At 46.8% G+C, this 12417-nt stretch overlaps 1 protein-coding gene across 1 annotated transcript in view; it reads left to right on the top strand.

Moving 5' to 3' along the window:
- ncs1 (neuronal calcium sensor 1) overlaps positions 1–2941 on the top strand; it is a 32503-nt gene extending 29562 nt beyond the window's left edge. The window contains exons 7-8 of the mRNA NM_203642.1: positions 285–406; positions 2340–2941. Of these exons, the coding sequence (NP_988973.1) occupies positions 285–383 (99 nt within the window). The 3' untranslated portion in view covers positions 384–406; positions 2340–2941. The remainder of the gene's footprint in view (positions 1–284; positions 407–2339) is intronic.
- Positions 2942–12417: the final 9476 nt, after the last annotated feature.

Below are 12417 nucleotides of genomic sequence, written 5' to 3'. Positions count from 1 at the left end.
AGCCGGCACAGGCCTTTAGCGAGCAGAAAGCAATTGGTGAGACAGGTCTTGTTATTGATTCGATAAAATATGATTAATGTCTATGTACGCTGCAAAATATCCTCCTGGGTTTGTGAGTCCCGTCTGGCTTATTGATTTATTTCTCTTTATTACTGCCCTGGAATGTGTATTGCATGAGATTAGGAGCACGGGTTTCTGCACGGCATCCCTACGGGGAATTGCTGCATTGGGGCCCCAGCTTCACACTCAGGGGCCAAGCTCTGACTCTTGTGCTTTCTCTACAGAATTCAGACGGCAAGTTGACGCTACAGGAGTTTCAGGAAGGATCTAAGGCAGACCCCTCGATCGTGCAGGCGTTATCTCTATACGACGGCCTGGTATAGAGGCTCCGTATGGCGTCTTGCGTGTAAGCGATTGAATTATAATTGCTTTGGGCACACTGTGTACCTAATCTGTTTGGTATAATGCCCAGCAGCAACCAACCTGCAGCATTTCTGCTAGGGATTCTGGGTATTATTGTTTTGCAACCACCAATGATCATGCTGATACCTTTCAGCTATTGTTTTACCAAGTCCTAAAACCTGGGATGTACATTTTGGGGCACCGTAAGGTGCAACCAATAGCAACAGTGAGAGGTTTAAGGGCACTTGTGTAAAAAACGGAAAGTTGTGCTCAACCACTAAACTTTGAACCAACCATTAGGCACTTACATACAGTTTTCTTCTAGCCCAATGGATACATAGAAAAAAAATCAACAGAAAAATCTAGCAATTTAGCTGGAGCTATGTAACGCAGGGCAGGTTATTCTCAGTAACCCAAAGCGACCAATCAGAATTTTGCTTTCAGTATACAAAGTGCTAGAAACTGATCTAATCTAATTGCTGATTGGTTCATGTGGATTACTTGCCTGCATTCCAAAATCTAAAGGTGGCCATACATGGGCTGATATTATCTGCCTTCGGCCGATTTGGCGGCTTATCTGCCGGTGTATGGGCACCCCCGATGGGCCTCCCCGACCGATATCTGGCCTGAAATTGGATCTCAATCGGGCAGGTTTGATTCTTCAAATCGGGGACCACATTGGCCTATGCCCGCCATTGAATTTGATCGTTTGACCTTAGGGCCAAACAACCGAATTAGCCCTATATTGCCCAACCGTAGGTGGCCATTTTGGGAGAAGATCCACTTGCTTGGCAACATCGCCAAATGAGCGGATCTTAGTGTATGGCCAGCTTTACAGCTTTGATTGTCCATCCTTGATTCATGTGTAGCTCCCATAAAAAAGGCAGAAGGGTAGAATCCCTCAGTAGAGGGTGCAACCCCCCCTCCCACTCCTTATTCACACCTTTGTGTTACAGTCTGCACCCTTCAGAATAGCTCCGACCTGTGAAGCCCAAAGGTGTGAATTGCAGAGGAAATGATTAGACCCATTTAAACAGTGTGGCACTTAGCAGTTTATTTGGATGTGGGTGTTAACAAGGTCGGAGGGTCCTTTTATCCATGAGATTCCCTGCTAGAGCTTCATTATTTTGTTTTCTTGCATTTACTGCACCTTCATTCATAGGCCTATAGGGGGAGCTAAAATGCTTTGCTCTGCAGCATTGCAGATATACAGTGCATTTGGCACAAACAAATACAGAAAACGAGTGACTACTGATAAGATTAAGGATTAAGGATGTTCAATTATCTCCCCCCTGAGTAAACTTCCTGCAGCCCCCACCAGGCAAACAAGGGGATTTGTGGACCATAGATTGCAATTAAATAGCTCCTCTGGTGGTCGTACATAAAACTAGAGAGATGGGTAGAGTGATGGATGGATAGAGAGATGGATGGATGGATGGATAGAGAGATGGATGGATGGATAGAGAGATGGATGGATGGATAGAGAGATGGATGGATGAATAGAGAGATGGATAGAGAGATGGATAGAGAGATGGATAGAGAGAGAGAGATACATGATAGATAGATAGATAGATAGATAGAGATACAGACAGGCAAAAAGAGAGACAGGGAGACAGACAGAGATACAGATTGATAGATAGATAGATAGATAGAGATACCGACAGACAGAGATACAGATTGATAGATAGATAGATAGAGATACCAACAGACAGAGATACAGATAGATAGATAGATAGAGATACAGACAGGCAAAAAGAGAGACAGAAAGACAGACAGAGATACAGATTGATGATGATAGATAGATATAGAGAGAGATAGATGATAGATAGATAGATAGATAGATATAGAGAGAGATAGATAGATAGACAGAAGGAATGTTGTATGCACACATATTTGCCTGATAGACGTTAATCTTTCTTTATCTCTTATTTTCCCAGATGCCCCTGGGGTAAGATCCTTAGTGTGCCACCAGATCATGTCAGCAACGCGGCTCGTTCCCTTCCAACAGTCACTCCCATAATGCACCGGGATAGAACACACCCCCAAACATACGCTCGTCTCGACGGATCACTTTTATTCCCACTTCTGGCTAAATTCTGATGACTGGGAACCTGCACCCCCAAAGGCTGCCGACCGCCCCCCTGTACCAAACACGCTCTTTTCTATGACACCGCCCCCCGTCTCCTGCCCGTGGCTTCTTGTGTTTCCTCATAGGCTCAGAGAGGGTGGACCACCCAAAGCGAAGAACCGACCGTTGACTCCTTTTTTAGCTCCGAGGGGTGGTGTCCGATGTTGGCCCCTCAGCCATGGCAGATTGGGGAGCAGGAGGTATAGCCAGGTATATGTTCATACGAAGAACTATGTTTGAGGCTCTCAGCTCTTAATGAAGAGAATGAGCCCCCCTGTGCGGGGGTACTAGACTGGTCTGTATATAATATATATGTCTCTGGAACCTCCAGCGTACAGTACCCTACCGATTGGTTCTATTTTGCATAACGCTGAATCGTGCTTTTATTGTGAATACGTGATTTTTTTATACATATAAATATATATATAGCATATCTTTTTATTTATTTTTTAAATGTAGTCGTGTAAATCACATGCTTGCGTCGGGGGGGGGGTGCGAAAATGGCACTGTCTCTTGAATGTGTGAATCCCCCCCTTCCTTTCCCTGTAGTCTGTACTACACCAACACACACCTAATGCAGCAGAAGGGGTTAACGGGGCTGGCAGACTGGCGTCCTGCGGTTTAAAGGGCGAGATTGAAAGAGATAAATAGTCTCCAACCAAATCCGGACATTTACGGCAATGGGTCATTTATGAACACTGGGCAAATTTGCACTTGGGTAGTAAATATAAAAATGTTTGCTTTCATTGTTCAACCTGCAGCTAATCATTGATTGGTTGCTAGGGGGTTACTGTCTAGGTGCCCAGTGTTTATAAATGAGCCACTAGGAGCGCTGTTGCCCTATGCAGCCCTTAATCATGCCTAGGGCAATCCGCAGGGAGTGGAAACCCAAGCCAAAGATCCGAGCTTCTGGTTTTGTGCTTACGATACACTGCGGAATTCTCCTCTGGAGCTCTGCCAATATAGAAACATGGCCGTCATGGCTCCTCGGGATTTATGTTACATGCTAGTGGAGGAGTTGGGGAAAAGAATCCTGCAAAGCGCTATCCCTTTTCTTCCTGTCACAGTTGTTTGTGTAATAAATATATAAGACCAAATGAACAAGATAGCACCGGGGATACCGTGCCAAATGCATGGGGAAGGATAGCATTGTCTGCCCTTACCCTATTGGCTGAACACTTAGACCCACCCATGAGGAGCTTCTTACACACACCCAAGAGGAACCTCCTTGCCCTAAATCTGCTAGACACTGGAAAGAGTATGGAAGATGGCCGATCACTACATGTCTCCATGTATGTATATATAGTTATGTGTATCATTATTTATGTCTATGGGCTCCTACACATCTCCCTGTTGCTATGAGACCGGCTACTGAACAATCTTTGTGGGCTTGCATATCCACTGTATGGGCAGCAGTTACAAATTGGTACTATCATTTTGCCCCACCCCGGGGTCCCTGTATTAGGGTCTGGCTCCCACGCAGACTGTAGTTGTACAGTCTCCTTGAGGATGCTGGGAATTCTAATACAGAAGGCCACGCGTTTGGCATCCGGGTTCTACACCTGCAGGGGGTAATAACGAATAGGAGGGGGGAATAGAAATTCTGCTTATGAAGCTACTAGCGGTGGCTTTTTGCTGCCCCCATTAAAGTGTAAAATGTAATGCCCCACCATGGCAGCTCTCATACATATTGCAGGGATGATTGCGAAACGCGTTGATTTAATGTCGCCTTGAGGGTTAGGCTCCAGGATCAGTCCCATCTTTCATCTCCCTGTAATAAACCCCCTTTGGAATAAATATTTTGTTTTTGCCCCCCCCCCCAATAATATCCAGTGCCATTTCCCTTATATCTACCTTTTACTGCGTAAATTTGGCCTTTATTTCCTTCAAAAGGGTCGCCCAGAGAACCTGAAATCAATTACCCATGACAATTAGTGCTTAATTTAATAGGTGACATATAGTGGGAATAAGAAAGGGACTGAGATGGGGCCCCACGGGGGAGTTCCTCTGGTATCCTGATTGGCCAGTCCAACCATGATTACCAGAGATCAGCATAAATTCATTTTTTTGGGGGGGGGGAGTGGCAAAATATATACTTATTTAATTAGGGTTTTGGGGTTCAGCTCCCCAGCCAACCCCAGGAACAAGGGTTATATTGCTTAGAATTCATGGATTTGCTAAGCACTTTGGTCCACAGGGCAACTTCCAGTTGGGTGGGTGCCAGGATGGTAAAAACCTAGACCATAACCATTCGGGGCAATAGAGGGGCAGTTTCAAGCATTTTGGCAGCCTCCATGTGATTACTATTTAGGGCAGTGATCCCCAACCAGTGGCTCGGGGGGAACATGTTGCCCCCCAACCCCTTGGATGTTGCTCTCAGTGCCCCCAAACCAGGGAGTTATTTTTGAATTCCTGACTTGGGGGCAAGTTTAGGTTGAATAAAAACAAGATTTCCTACCAAATAAAGCCCCTGTAAGCTGATAGTGTGCATAGAGGCTGCCTAATAGCCAATCACAGCCCTTATTGGGCTCCTCCATGAACTCTTATGGTGCTTGTGTTGCTCTCCAAGTCTTTTTACCTTTGACTGTGGCTCACGGGTAAGAAAGGTTGGGTACCCCTGGTTTAGGGCAACGGATGGGCAATTTCAACCGTCTTGGCACCCACCCAGCTGGAATATTCACAGGCACCCAGTTTGCCAGGGCACTGACAGGGTGCAGGCATTTACCATTCAGGCAATGGAGGGGTAACTTCAAGCATAGAGCCAAACTGCAAACCTAAGGGCTCTGGCACACGGGGAGATTAGTCGCCCGTGACAAATCTCCCTTGTCACAGGCGACTAATCTCCCTGAACTACCATCCCACCGGCGACTTACATTCTCGCCGGTGGGATGGCAATCCGGGGAGATTAGTTGCCCGCGAACAGGGAGATTTGTCACGGGCGACTAATCTCCCCGTGTGCCAGAGCCCTAAAGGTCCAGGTATTTCTCATTCAGGGGTATTTATGAGCATATAGCCCCCCCCCTTTGCCAGTGCCCTAAATATATTGGTGGGAAGGTGACAGATTAACCCCTTGAGTGACAGTAATGGTGCAATGTGTTGGTGTAAAAGCCCCGCCTTCTTCCATGACAAATGCAAGATCAAAGCCCCTTGGACCCCCCCCCCCCCCCGTCTCCTCCTTTCTTTCGTCACTTTGTCGCCTTCCAACCCCTCCCGTTCAAGTTTATGTTCGTCTTCTAATTTTTTTGCGAACGCATGTCTCGTTGCCTTGTCTTGAGTCTGAACAAATAACTCGCTCACAAATGTAAATTCCGACGGGGAAAGTGAATTTCAAGCAGAGGAAAATGTCAGATGGCTCGTTTCACAGTGTTACAAGCTGCATGTGGTATTTGCTATAAATATGTATACAGACAAATATTTTTTAAAAAAATAAATAAATAAAGGGTGAAAAAAAAAAAAAATTGGTGCCTGCCTCCTCCTGTGCCGTTATTTATTTTAGCCTTCGCTTTGTTAGTGTCTGGGGAGTGTTACAGACTCCAGAACGAGGCTATTTAATGGGTTTTAACGCTAAAATGATGTTGGTCTGTATCACGAGACTGTTATGTGTGTCGGTGTTATTGTACTTGGCAACTGTGTAAAGGGCAACTAGAGCTTTGAGTATTTTATATAGTGAAGTTACTGTCCCAGCCCAGAGGTTCAGCAGCCCTATACCCGTAATGATCCAGGCCTTCAACCAGCTTCCCCATCTTGGATCCTTTTAGGCTGCCTTTGTGTGTCAGTGGCACTGCACGTGCTCAGTGGGCTGCTGCTGAGACGCTAAACTTAGGGGGTGTCGGCAATCTTTAAACTGGAATCTGAATTTATCAGCCTAAATATTATATAGAGTATATTGTTGGTCCCTAAGCTCAGGTAAGTGACAGCAGCAGAAAAGACGATGGGGGGGGCTACTGGGGGCATCTTCAGAGGACAAGATCTTCCCTAGTAAAGGGCAGCATTGGCCTTGGGCTGCTACAGAACCTCTAAACCCTTTTCTTTGGACATGGTGGGTCCGTGTTCCCTTGCTAGAACTCCGTTTTCTGGCAGTCATGTGACTGCATATAGTTCCTTCCTGTCATGGGTTCTGCTCGACAGTTTAGGCATCTTAAAAGGAAAATATACCCCGTCCCTTTTTGACATGAGCCCATTCAGTTGGATTATGTAGGAAAGATAAATAAACACTGACGTTCCTGGTATAAATAATATATAAATATTTTGCATTGTATTTTTCACAGACATATCTGATTCCACATAGAATGAAAGGAAAGCCTGATATTCCGCCTGTGTTGCAGGTATCATTGCCCCTCCCCCTTAGGCTCACAGTATAATGAAACATCTACCTTTAGTTATGGGCGAAATGTTTCGCCAGGCATGGATTCGCGGCGAATTTCCGTATTTCGCCATTGGCGGATTGTTTTGGGAAACGGATGAAAAAATTCACCACGGAAACATTCGCCGCACGTTCAAAAATTGTCGCCCACGTCAAAATAATAGTTGTGGGCGACAAAATAATAGCCGCGGGCGACAAAATAATAGCCGCGGGCGACAAAATAATAGCTGCACGACAAAATAATAGCCGCGGGCGACAAAATAATAGCTGTGTGACGAAACAATAGCCGCGGGTGACAAATTTTTTCTTGACGTGCAACATTTTCCCCGTTTCGCGAATTTTCCGCCGTTTCGCAAATCTTTTGAAAGATTTGCACATTTTTCCGCGAAGCGAAACGGGACAGATTCGCTCATCTACCTTACCTTGTTTCTTTGTGAAGTGATGGATTCTGGGTATTGAAGTCCCTCTGATTTTCATAGCGGTGCACAGATTCTCCGGAAAGGGGAGGGACTTCCATCGCTTCAGATTGGAACAAGGTGAGGGAGGGGTTACATTACACTGTGAGCCTAAGGCGGGTTGGAAAATGGTTTGTACAAGTACAGATTCCTTTTAATCCTGAGGAATGGGGTATGTTTATCTATAGAAAAACAAATGTATTTTCATATCTGAACGTTCAGATAGTGTTTATATGAACTTCTAGGTGGGTTTATTTTCCCTTTAATAACTGTTCGGTAGTTGTTCCATCGTCTAGATGAAAGCATAAGGCAAACATGAAATGGGTGAGACGTGGGAAATGGAACTGATGCTGGGTAAAGACTTTTTATTTCCTGGAAGTCATGTGACTATTTACTTCCTGTCATGTGTTCTGCTTGTCAAAATGGCTGCTCTGCTGTCTGAATGAAAACAAACTTGTTCAACCAAGTTGATAATTTGTAATCAACCCCTAAGCTTAGCCCAGGGCACACTGAGCATGTGTAGTGCCCAGAGTCGGACTGGGGGGTGCAGGGCCCACCGGGGCAAACGCCACAGGGGCCCCATCCTCCCCTGAGTGCAAAACTTACTTTCAATGCATCAGGGGAGGGACACCAGCAGCCAGGGGAGTGGCAACAGGGATCGGGTTTGGGCCTCCGGGGCCCGGCAGCCCAGTCCAACCCTGGTAGTGCCACTGACAGGGGGTGGGGCATAGCATCACAGGGGCAGGGCTGTGATACAGCAATCAGCCCAAGATCCAAGATGGGAGCTGCCAGGGGTGCTACCTTTATCTTTTCCAAACTCTGTACAGGGGGTGGGGCATAGCATCACAGGGGCGGGGCTGTGATCTAGCAATCAGCCCCATATCCAAAATGGGAGCTGCTAGGGGTGCTACCTTTATCTTTTTCCAAACTCTATACAGGGGGTGGGGCATAGCATCACAGGGGCGGGGCTGTGATACAGCAATCAGCCCAAGATCCAAGATGGGAGCTGCCAGGGGTGCTACCTTTATCTTTTTCCAAACTCTATACAGGGGGTGGGGCATAGCATCACAGGGGCGGGGCTGTGATACAGCAATCAGCCCAAGATCCAAGATGGGAGCTGCTAGGGGTGTTACCTTTATCTTTTCCAAACTCTGGACAGGGGGTGGGGCATAGCATCACAGGGGCGGGGCTGTGATACAGCAATCAGCCCAAGATCCAAGATGGGAGCTGCCAGGGGTGTCACCTTTATCTTTTCCAAACTCTGAACAGGGGGTGGGGCATAGCATCACAGGGGCGGGGCTGTGATACAGCAATCAGCCCAAGATCCAAGATGGGAGCTGCCAGGGGTGCTACCTTTATCTTTTTCCAAACTCTATACAGGGGGTGGGGCATAGCATCACAGGGGCGGGGCTGTGATACAGCAATCAGCCCAAGATCCAAGATGGGAGCTGCTAGGGGTGTTACCTTTATCTTTTCCAAACTCTGGACAGGGGGTGGGGCATAGCATCACAGGGGCAGGGCTGTGATACAGCAATCAGCCCAAGATCCAAGATGGGAGCTGCCAGGGGTGTCACCTTTATCTTTTCCAAACTCTGAACAGGGGGTGGGGCATAGCATCACAGGGGCGGGGCTGTGATACAGCAATCAGCCCAAGATCCAAGATGGGAGCTGCCAGGGGTGTCACCTTTATCTTTTCCAAACTCTGAACAGGGGGTGGGGCTGTGATACAGCAATCAGCCCAAGATCCAAGATGGGAGCTGCCAGGGGTGTCACCTTTATCTTTTCCAAACTCTGAACAGGGGGTGGGGCATAGCATCACAGGGGCGGGGCTGTGATACAACAATCAGCCCCAGATCCAAGATGGGAGCTGCTAGGGGTGTTACCTTTATCTTTTTCCAAACTCTATACAGGGGGTGGGGCATAGCATCACAGGGGTGGGGCATAGCATCACAGGGGCGGGGCTGTGAGGCAGCAATCAGCCCCAGATCCAAAATGGGAGCTGCAATTGGCTGATTGCTGCATTATTTAAGGGGAGTCCTGTCCAGATTTTGGAGCTGCTGGGTATAAAATACAGTATTTCTAGCCATATTCATTTATATGGTTTAAGTTCTCCTTTAAGATGAAGTGAAGTTTCTTTAAGCCCACCAATCAGCACTGGTGGTGACAGGAGACGTTAGCTCCTAGATTTCCGGCAAAGCCGTTTGCGAAATGAGAGAGGTTGGAAAATGTACGCGGGGAAGGAGTTATTTTTGGCTTAGAAATGAATGAATTTGGGGGAGATTAGTGCATTTCTATAAACAACAATCTGCTTTTCTGGAACAAGTGATTTCATTTTCACGATGACATCATATATAAGTGTATTGGGGGGGAGCACGCCTCGTGTGTGGGGGCTATTCCTGTTTGTTTGATGTGTGATGGGAGGGGGGGACACGTCCGCCTCAGGGTCCAGATCCATTAGCTGAAATAGCACTTTTTATTGGTTTTGAATTTTCCCTAAAACCTATTTATATGATTTAAATTGATGACTTGAAATTAAGTGAACCAGTCTCCGGACAATATGCACATTGGTATTTCAGGATTATGTGCTGGGAATCGTAGTTCTTGAACAACTGAAGCACAAAAGGTTGCATTTACTGTCCTATCTGATCCCCCCATTGTAAGCAGCAGTCCTGCCCTGCTTTATGGCTGAGATTCTAGCTATCTGTATAACAGAGCATTGTGTCACAGTGGCACAGATCCTATCTGATCCCCATTGTAAGCAGCAGTCCTGCCCTGCTTTATGGCTGAGATTCTAGCTATCTGTATAACAGAGCATTCTGTCACAGTGGCACAGATCCTATCTGATCCCCCCATTGTAAGCAGCAGTCCTGCCCTGCTTTATGGCTGAGATTCTAGCTATCTGTATAACAGAGCATTCTGTCACAGTGGCACAGATCCTATCTGATCCCCCCCCATTGTAAGCAGCAGTCCTGCCCTGCTTTATGGCTAAGATTCTAGCTATCTGTATAACAGAGCATTCTGTCACAGTGGCACAGATCCTATCTGATCCCCCCATTGTAAGCAGCAGTCCTGCCCTGCTTTATGGCTGAGATTCTAGCTATCTGTATAACAGAGCATTCTGTCACAGTGGCACAGATCCTATCTGATCCCCCCATTGTAAGCAGCAGTCCTGCCCTGCTTTATGGCTGAGATTCTAGCTATCTGTATAACAGAGCATTCTGTCACAGTGGCACAGATCCTATCTGATCCCCCCATTGTAAGCAGCAGTCCTGCCCTGCTTTATGGCTGAGATTCTAGCTATCTGTATAACAGAGCATTCTGTCACAGTGGCACAGATCCTATCTGATCCCCCCCATTGTAAGCAGCAGTCCTGCCCTGCTTTATGGCTGAGATTCTAGCTATCTGTATAACAGAGCATTCTGTCACAGTGGCACAGATCCTATCTGATCCCCCCATTGTAAGCAGCAGTCCTGCCCTGCTTTATGGCTGAGATTCTAGCTATCTGTATAACAGAGCATTCTGTCACAGTGGCACCGATCCTATCTGATCCCCCCATTGTAAGCAGCAGTCCTGCCCTGCTTTATGGCTGAGATTCTAGCTATCTGTATAACAGAGCATTCTGTCACAGTGACACAGATCCTATCTGATCCCCCCCCATTGTAAGCAGCAGTCCTGCCCTGCTTTATGGCTGAGATTCTAGCTATCTGTATAACAGAGCATTCTGTCACAGTGGCACAGATCCTATCTGATCCCCCCCATTGTAAGCAGCAGTCCTGCCCTGCTTTATGGCTGAGATTCTAGCTATCTGTATAACAGAGCATTCTGTCACAGTGGCACAGATCCTATCTGATCCCCCCCATTGTAAGCAGCAGTCCTGCCCTGCTTTATGGCTGAGATTCTAGCTATCTGTATAACAGAGCATTCTGTCACAGTGACACAGATCCTATCTGATCCCCCCATTGTAAGCAGCAGTCCTGCCCTGCTTTATGGCTGAGATTCTAGCTATCTGTATAACAGAGCATTCTGTCACAGTGGCACAGATCCTATCTGATCCCCCCCATTGTAAGCAGCAGTCCTGCCCTGCTTTATGGCTGAGATTCTAGCTATCTGTATAACAGAGCATTCTGTCACAGTGACACAGATCCTATCTGATCCCCCCATTGTAAGCAGCAGTCCTGCCCTGCTTTATGGCTGAGATTCTAGCTATCTGTATAACAGAGCATTCTGTCACAGTGGCACAGATCCTATCTGATCCCCCCCATTGTAAGCAGCAGTCCTGCCCTGCTTTATGGCTGAGATTCTAGCTATCTGTATAACAGAGCATTCTGTCACAGTGGCACAGATCCTATCTGATCCCCCCCCCCCATTGTAAGCAGCAGTCCTGCCCTGCTTTATGGCTGAGATTCTAGCTATCTGTATAACAGAGCATTCTGTCACAGTGGCACAGATCCTATCTGATCCCCCCATTGTAAGCAGCAGTCCTGCCCTGCTTTATGGCTGAGATTCTAGCTATCTGTATAACAGAGCATTCTGTCACAGTGGCACAGAGGAGCTCTGCAAAATGATAGGATCTTTATAAAAGCACTTTACAGGATATTGTAGTCTCCTAGATCATACAGGGATAGTGGGTGTATGTGTAATATCACAGTTACGATATTATAGAGCTGCCGTATACCACTGGCTGTTACAACTCCCAACACCCCATGGGTCTCTGACAGAACCTTATGGCCTTTCTAAGCAGCATAAATATTGCCTTACGCACGTAGCCATTGCCCCACACTTAGCAATGCGGAATGTTTGTTTATCCGGTAGATATACATCATATATATGCCAGCGGCAGGATTATCCATGCGCTCCGGTTAGATAAGAGCAGGGGCAGAATATTATTTAAGTGCATTTTTTCCTGCTCTTGTGCTTGCCAATTCCGCTCCGAAGAAGCATTTGCAGATTACTGAGCGCCCTCGTAATAAGCGCTTTGGCTTAACTGTCTGGGTGCCAGATACACAGCAATGCCCTTCTGCTATGGTCACAGTACTCCCCAATGACTTCCAATATCCTTATCATTTACA

This window comes from Xenopus tropicalis, chromosome 8, assembly GCF_000004195.4.
Source record: "Xenopus tropicalis strain Nigerian chromosome 8, UCB_Xtro_10.0, whole genome shotgun sequence".
Taxonomy (NCBI): domain Eukaryota; kingdom Metazoa; phylum Chordata; class Amphibia; order Anura; family Pipidae; genus Xenopus; species Xenopus tropicalis.
The sequence above is the reverse complement of the archived record's forward strand: the minus strand, read 5'-3'. Positions and strand labels throughout refer to the sequence as shown.